This window comes from Hypomesus nipponensis, chromosome 22 (genome assembly GCF_054491055.1).
Source record: "Hypomesus nipponensis isolate SF chromosome 22, ASM5449105v1, whole genome shotgun sequence".
Taxonomy (NCBI): Eukaryota; Metazoa; Chordata; class Actinopteri; order Osmeriformes; family Osmeridae; genus Hypomesus; species Hypomesus nipponensis.
This window is the reverse complement of record NC_140382.1, coordinates 12778483-12786865: the sequence shown is the minus strand read 5'-3', so window position 1 is coordinate 12786865 and position 8383 is coordinate 12778483. Positions and strand designations below refer to the sequence as shown.

The window sequence follows — 8383 nt, the reverse complement described above, 5'->3', positions numbered from 1 at the left end:
CACATTCTCTCTATCTCTCTCTCTCACACACACACACACACATTATCTCTATATATTGGACACATACACACATTCTCTCCATCTCTCACACACACACACACACACACACACACACACACACACACACACACACACACACACACACACACACACACACACACACACACACACACACACAGGCAGCTGGTAGAGGCTAGTAGACTGAGTGGATCTGACAGACAGATTGTGTGACATCATGGGAAAAAAACAGTGTGGGTGTGTGTGGAAGGGGGGGGAGGACTGCAACCCCCAACATGAGCTATACACCGCCATCTGCTGGGGGAATAATAGAGAAAGAGAGAAATGGGAGGTAAGGTTTAATTTGGGAAAGACTAAAAGGAAGAAAAGGAAAGTGTGGAGATAAAAAGAGCTTTCACAGATTAGGAGGGGAAGGGAAAGAGAGAGCTGGGAAGAAATCTCAACGGAAAAAAATTCAATAAAAATCTTTCCTTTGTTTTTCTTAACTTCTTCTCTGGTTTACCAATAGATGGCAGCAGGGGCCGCCTGTCCTTCTCAATTCACCGTCTCTCTGTCTCTCTCTCCTCTCCTGGCCTCTATGCAACCTCTTACAACTAGTAAACACTTGAGAAACGACTCATGAATCATACTTGTGCGTGTGTGAGATGTTTGTTGACCTCTGAACCCAATCTCTGAACCCAGTTCCTCTGCTCTTCTGTCTCAACCGTCAGACAGCAGCTGGTATGGTCATATGCCACATACACATGCACACACGTAGACACATACACACCCCTTGGGTGATAGGACGCAGAGTCAACTAAATGATGGCATACATTTTAGACAACACTACCAACAAAAAAAAACCAAGCCATTTTATAAAGGAGACACCAAATGTTCACACACACACATGCAGTAGGAAACAATGCCAATTAGAACCTCTGAGCTACGATATTATCTGGGTGAACGAGCGCGTGCGTGTGTGTGTGTGTGTGTGTGTGCACGCGCGTGTGTGTGTGTGGGGCGGAAACAGAACCTGCTTGTTACCAGCGCTCCTTGCCTGACTAAGCTTGCCTAACTAGGCATTGAGTGGAAGGGAGGCCATGCATAACTAATGTCCCATTTCCCCAGTCTCATTCTACTGTGCACAAAAGCCTGCTACCAGAGAAGAGAGAGGAGAGAAAAACAAGGAGTGAGGAGGGCGAAGGAAAACCACGACTTGCGGAAGAAAGATGAATAACTAGTACAGAGGAGAACTGGTTTCATGCTTCTCCTTCCTGGGCCTGTATCAGACAATGTACAAAGATCCTCTCACACTGGAAGAAGGACATGGAGGGAGGACAGGTGGGGGAAAAGAAAGAGAGATCACACAACCATGTATAGTAGCGAGAGTGATTTTCACCCCATACCATTTATTAGGTCTATGTACAGCTGTGTGGTCTTACGTTGCAGTGGAACAGAATAGAATAGAGCAGAATAGAACTGTTTTTCTACTTACAAACGTAAGCGGGGAGAGGCTGAATAGTGTCTCGGTTCAGCAGTGATTACAGTGTTTTAAAATGACAAAACTATGTACAAAATTAGTTTCTAAAACTTGAATATAGATACACTATTATAAAAAGAACAGTAAACAAAAATGGGATAAATTAACTTCCTCAGTAATATATTACAAGATAAAGTCCAAATCCAAATAAAGACATTGACTTGTTTTCAAAAGCAGGTTGGTGGCTGTCAGCTGGAAGCCATGATGAACTGTGTATTGTTGCCAAGATGCCAGTGGGTAGATAGACAAACCTTGCTGCAGTCAAACCTAGCTGCAGTCAAAGGTTTAAATAAGGGGCCGATAAGGAGAGGTTGGAAAGAACAGACCTGAAGTGTGTTATGCACACACACGCACGCATACACTTTTCTAATTTAAGAGGGGGTGTGTGTGCGTGTGTGTGTGTCCCGCCTTGTTCCCACCATTTCTGGAGAAGCGAACACGAGGCCAGCTTTGGGCGCTAACGCTGAACACAGAGGTGGAGAACCGGGACGTCTAACGCCTTCAGCTGTTCTTCTAACAGTGAGCGCGTGTGTGTGTGTGTGTGTGTGGTCAGGCAGAAGGCAACACAGCGGCATGGTCCTCTCTTCACACACTGAGCCTGACCTCGGCCTTGTCCTGAACAACACCCTGCTAGCTACACAGCACACACTGGGATTGCGCCCTGCCTACAGGATGAACAGGGTACTAACATGGTATTGCTTCAACTGACTCACAATCCACCCCATTTGTAGGATTGAAATTAGTGGAAAAAGTACACAACAAAAAACACAAATCAAGACAAAGACTGTGGATGTCTGCTGATGGTTGTAGTTGGCTAAAGTGCAACATTAGATGATGTACATGGAGGAAGAGGTCGAGAGAACGTTGGCACAGCTAGTCCACTCTGGGGATCACACACACACACACACACACACACACACAGGCTCAGTCCCACACCAACCTCTAAGCCTTACACGCTAGGCCCTTGTAGATATCTTAGGGGACTGAACAGGAAGTCAGTAATGTGGGAGTAGATACATGTCCACAGACGTGGGTGGAAGTCCTATTTCCCATCCTCTCACTGACCTGCTGCGTGATGCTGAGCCTCCAGGCAGACTTGATCAAACACCAAGGCTTTAGAGGCTGGCATTTCAAATCATCCAATAGAATTGCGACCGAGTTCAAATGTACTGGCGCCTTTTAAATCCCCACTAATGTATACAAGTGCATAGTAGCCTATGGACCAGGCACTGACCTGGGACTGACCGAGAGAGAGACACACACACACACACACACACACACACAGGTAGGAGGGTGTAGGTTCAGGTCCGGGCGAGGGTAGAAAGGGGAGGCCGGGTGAAAGTTTACAGTTCACACAGGGGAGGTACCTGAGCTGGGCCAGCCGTGCCGGTGGTGAGGAGGGTGGGGGGCGGAGGAGGAGGCGGGGGACAGGGGCGAGGGGGGCACCATGGTGAGGCTGGGGCTGTCGATGTCTCCCTCGCCCACCAGGGTGAGGTCGGAGAGGGCGTCCTCCTGGAGCACCTGCACCGAGGCCTGACAGCGAGGGTCGGGGGGCTGGGGGCCCCCCCGGCTCAGGGGCTGGATGGGGGAGAGGGCGCTGGGGAAGGGGGGAGCTGGTCTGTGGTGCCCCCCCGCGCCAGGCCGCTCTCCTCCACCTCCTCCCTTCCCGCTGCCCAGCGAAGAGTCCAAGCTCTGCGATTGGTGGCTCGCATTGAGGGAGGAGCTCACTCCTCCTCCTCGGTCGCTGCCGTTTTTCTCCCTGTCGCCCGGCCGACCGTTCCAGGGGAAGCCGTTGTCACTGCGGGAGTGAGGGGTGGAGCAGGTGGGTTGTGCCCTGTAGGCAGGCGGGGCGGTGGGGCCGGCCGCGGGCACCAGGCGCAGGAAGTCCGGCAGCTGGAGGTGGCTCTTGTTCAGCAGACCTCGCTGGTCGTCTGCTCTGTTGCTCTGTGCTTTGGATATGAGGTCGAAGAACTCTGCAGAGGTACACACACACGCGCGCCTGAAAAACAGATGCGGCCCACGCGAGACGGCGAAGGGCATCTTTGTGGTGTTGTAGGTGAGACATGCGAGGGGGTGAGTGTGTCAGAGCAGTTGAAGCTAGAGGCTAGAGAGTGAGACAGGTTTGCAGTGCTACACAGACAGCTAGCTCTCATAGCACAGCTGCTGGGTTAGTGGGTGTCAGCTAGGGAGCTAGGGAGGGAGAGGAGAGTGGTAGGATAGAGAGAGACAGAGAGAGAGAGACAGAGAGAGAGAGACAGAGAGAGAGAGACAGACAGAGAGAGAGAGACAGAGAGAGAGCGAGAGAGAGAGAGAGAGAGGGGAAGGACCTTTACCTTCCGCTTCGTCTATATTTATCTTTTTCTGCTTTCTCTTTTCCAGGGGGTTCCTACCGAGGGCCGCAGGGGCGCGGCTGGCCTGGGGGCCGGAGTCTCGCACCGGCCCGGGGCCGGACTTGCCGTTCTCCCCCTGTGGTTTCCCTGGCGACCGCTCATCCCCCTGAGAGAGCCACAAGGAGAGCGGAGGGGCGGGGTTAGGGGCCTGGGGGGAGGGGCGGGGGGGGGGGGGGGCGCTGAAGGTGATATGTTTTTTGGAGGGGGGGGGGGGTACAGTGATGTCATGGCGAGCCAGGGGTCACAGCTAGGGACGTGTCACATGACGCGAGGCATTGGAGGATGGAAGGGATGTCCGACAACTCTTTCCCCCAACACGGGCTGAGCTCGCCCAGTCACACCCAGTCAGAGAGAGACGACGACACAGCCACACACACACACACACCGCTCACTGGTCCAAGCTACAACTAGCCACTACCAGGGCCGCTAGGCCGCTAAGAACGCTCCCAAGCTTTCCACCTAGCGAGGCCCCTACATCCAGACGGAGACGGGGGCTAAGGAGGTGGCGAGGGCCAGCTCAGGGCCTCCAGGCTGGGGTAGGGCCGCCCCTCGTGGGGGGGGGGGCCCTGGGGGGCTGGGGTCGATGAAAGAAGATGAATCGTGAAAACCGAGAAGGAAGGTTACGGTGAGTTCAGCCGCAGGTAGAACAAGGATGGACACACACATACACACACACGACAGCATTCCACAGGCGTTTACACACACAGGCATTTACACACACAGGACCACATCCAATCACGTGATGCACACACATGGCACACATAGCCACGGACAGGATCGAACACACAGCAGCGTGATGTTGTCAAACAGGAAGTGGACATTCTGTGGGTTATGGAACATTCCGGTGCGGGGGGGAGAAGTAGAGGAGGCGGAGAGAAAAGGTGAAGGAGAAGGTCGGTCTTACTGTTGCTGATTGGTTCCTGGTTGTCGTGGGTGGGGGGGCGTGGCTTTTAGAAGGAGCGAGTTTCTGTTTATCTGTTGAAATAGGATAGGAAAGTTACACACAGGGAACAGCGCATGTGTGTAAGTGTTTGTGTTTGTGTGTGTGTGTGTCCCTTACCTGTTCCAGGGCTGTGGTCTGCTGCATCCAACACAACCCTGAGCCCGTCTAGGTTTGATATAGGAAGACCTAGATCTAGTGGTTCAGTTTCCCCACTCTGTGCACACAAGCACACACACACACACACACACACACACTCAATCAACATACAGTATATTTTAGAACTTGTAGGAAAGACACAGGACACACCCATCATTTAACACCAACATCCATCTTCCTCACACACACACACACACACACACGGTAGTGAAACTCACGATGCGGGCCACCAGGTCCGAGAGGTGCAGGCCGTACTTGGCCACCACGGGGCGGAGGACCTCGGTCACAGGCTTGGTGGGCTTGGCCTTCAGACCCACGGAGCGGTTGATAGGAACCAGGTCCAGTCTGGTCCACAGGAGGAGGGGGGAAAGCAGAGGAGGAGAGAAGGAGAAGCAGGAGAGAAGAAGGGAGGAGAAAGAAGGATGACAGGAAAAAAGTTATCACGTGTGTGTGTGTGTGTGTGTGTTTGAGCAGTACTGTACTCACCTGAAGAGTGTACGCTTCTCCAGTCTCAGGTCCCGAGAACACAGTGTCATACAGTCCTGGTCCAGAACCAGAGGCTAATAGGGAATGAACAAGGTAAGAGAGGAAAGGAGAGGAGAGAAGGAAAGGAAGTGAATGGAGAGGAAGAAGAGGGATACTTAGCAGGAGCTCCAAGTATACGGTTCAGACAGCTCATTGAAACCTGACACCACTATGGTGATTAGGTGTCATGATACAGTCCCCCCCCCACACACACAGTAACTGGAGATCCAATGTGGTAAGACGACAACACAGGGATTCATACAGTATTCCAAGCGACCCCGACATCCTTTAGCCGCGCACCGTTGCTGGGGCGACTCCTCGCAGAAGGCCCGTGCGTGTCCCTACCTTGTCTCCGCCCACCAGGAAGAGGTCGACGGCGGCGAGGTTGATGCAGAGCTTCTCACACAGGCCCAGCAGCAGCTCCCGGATGGAGAGCCCCGACCGCAGCGGCACCGGGCAGCACGAGCCGTCAGGCAGGCTGATGTTGCACTGCCTCAGAGGCAGACTGGCGCCTCGCTCTGCTACCTGGAAGGGGGGGGGGGGGGGGGGAGGAGAGAGAGAGAGAGAGAGACAGAGAGAGAGAGAGAGAGAGAGAGAACGAACAAAGAAAGTAAGGTAATGACAGATAGGATAAAGAACAGTCTAGAAAGATGACTGGTGCTTGTCTCTCATGCCAGTGTGCCAGCAGGATGGGAGATGGCCCCTCCCACCTCACCTCGTTCTTCCCAGACCCTGATGTTCCCAGTTCCAGACTGGCCCCCGACGACAAGGACCCCTGAGACTCCCGGCGACCATTGCTGCCCGAGAAATCTGTGGCGTGCACGCACAAACACACACAAACACCTTGCATAAGCCCAACGTGTGACCGTGCATTCTCTTTTAAGTCCTTCCAAACTTCCACCACGTTCCAACGTCCCCAAAGCTGTGGAGTCCGCCCGGGTCTAACACACCGGGCCCCAGTCCTGCAGCGGTACGGGGCGCTGGGTCACTCACTCAAGTTGAAGTCGGCCAGGTCTCGTTTTTTGGACCCCTTGCCGAAGCTTGCCCCTTTCCTGGACCAGGAGAAGAAGGGGTTCTTCTTCTTGTCCACCAGCTCGTCTCTGCTCTCCTCGTTGAGGGTACGAACCGACTTGGTCTTCTTGTCGTCCTGTGGAAGCACACAGGACACACGTCGCTAAGGAGGACAGTCAACTTACACAACTCATCCAAAGAGACATTTGTCATCATTGTCTTTTATTCAGGACACTGGAAGTGTTCCTGACCATGTAACAGCTTCCAAAAAGTGTAAACTCCACTGTTTAAACTCCAGTAGAGAACATTAGGTTCCCTTTGTAAATCATTTTCGGCAGTTTTATTGTATGTTTTACATTTTTCTTCATCATCTGGTCTTTTTATATAATCTGTCCTTCCTGTCGCTAAAACAGCCGCCACAGGTCAGAGCAACAGGTGTGTGTGTGTGTGTGTGTATCTGAGTGACGGAGACAGAAAGGGAAGCTTTGTCTGTGTGTTTGCACGGGTGTGTAAGCCCATCCGTGTCCATCCCTCCATCCATCATCCCTCCATCCATCATCTCTCCATCCGGCCTCCACCCCCCCCCCCCCATGTGTGTGTGTGTGGGGGGGGGTTACCTTTTTGGGCGTGGAGAGGTTGGAGCGGTCGGAGCCGGTGCTGTGTCTGGAGGTGGGGGTGGGGCTGCGGGGGACGTGGTAGGGGTCTGGCAGGGGCCGGCCCTCCACCTCAGCCAGCATGCACTCCTGGTACAGCAGAGACTTGAGGAAGCGCGTGTAGCTGTCAAACTTCATCAGGTTAAAGATCTGCAGAGGGATGGAGTGGAATGCGGAGATCAGAGGATTAGAGGCTGACAGCGAGTCTGGGATGTTTAAAAGGAACTGGAGAGAGAGAGGGAAAAAGAGAAACAGAGAGAGCGAGAAGGAAGGTGAGAGAAAGAGAGAGAGAAGGTGAGAGAAAGAGAGAGAAGGCGAGAGAGAGAGAGTCAAGTAACCCATACAGAACTATAATACACAATGCCTTCGTCTCTTAGACTACAGCTCTACACCTCCTACTGTCTGCTGTCTTCTAATGGGGGCGCTAATAAAGCTAGTTCAAACACGACACAGACCTACCATTGACAACCTCTCTGGCTCTCCCCGCCAGTGTTTGCAGGACTGAAGAAGCACAAAAGCACTGACACATCAAACACACGCAGGCCAACACACACACACATTCATGTGTATCTCTTTGAGACTGGGATTCCATGTGAGGTGTCTGTGTGTGTGTGTGCATGCGTGGTGTTGAATCGAGTCACATGGCTTTGGCGCCTGGCTTTCTAGCCAGCCCCAGGGAATTCTGGGAAAAGTTGTCACGATGTGTGTGTGTGTTTGTGTGTGTGAAATAGGCTTTGACGGCTGTTATTATTAGACTAATTTGTGCAGCCTTGTGACTCCTAAAGGCCTGTTGTTGATATCAATGTAACGCCTTAGCTCCTGCTCTTCCTTATGAGGAAACCTATTCAAACTCACAGCGCTAACTCAACCGCTGGTAGGAATGAATGGGAAACTTTATGATGAGTTCATATGGATCATGTTGATCCATACCCCAGTGGAAATGGTATGGATTTGTGGATGTGTGTGTCTGCTTGTGTGTCTGAAGGCAAGAGTGTGTTGTGTGTGTGTGTGTGTGAGTTTAAATGTGAGTCTGTGTGTGTGTGAGTTTAAATGTGAGTCTGTGTGTGTGTGAGTTTAAATGTGAGTCTGTGTGTGTGTGAGTTTAAATGTGAGTCTGTGTGTGTGTGAGTTTAAATGTGAGTCTGTGTGTGTGTGAGTTTAAATGTGA

At 52.2% G+C, this 8383-nt stretch overlaps 1 protein-coding gene across 4 annotated transcripts in view; it reads right to left on the bottom strand.

The window, feature by feature from the left end:
• Positions 1–1372: 1372 nt before the first annotated feature.
• The window catches only part of rgs12b (regulator of G protein signaling 12b), a 30784-nt gene continuing 23773 nt past the window's right edge, over positions 1373–8383 (bottom strand). For 3 of the 4 annotated variants that reach the window (XM_084687848.1, XM_084687847.1, XM_084687849.1), the window contains exons 10-19: positions 7180–7365; positions 6545–6698; positions 6267–6361; positions 5897–6076; positions 5513–5586; positions 5245–5371; positions 4988–5084; positions 4832–4902; positions 3871–4033; positions 1373–3510 (exon numbers count right to left, since the gene is read on the bottom strand). In XM_084687848.1, the coding sequence (XP_084543974.1) occupies positions 2888–3510; positions 3871–4033; positions 4832–4902; positions 4988–5084; positions 5245–5371; positions 5513–5586; positions 5897–6076; positions 6267–6361; positions 6545–6698; positions 7180–7365 (1770 nt within the window). In that variant the 3' untranslated portion in view covers positions 1373–2887. The remainder of the gene's footprint in view (positions 3511–3870; positions 4034–4831; positions 4903–4987; positions 5085–5244; positions 5372–5512; positions 5587–5896; positions 6077–6266; positions 6362–6544; positions 6699–7179; positions 7366–8383) is intronic. The other variant, XM_084687850.1, reaches the window with a different exon arrangement.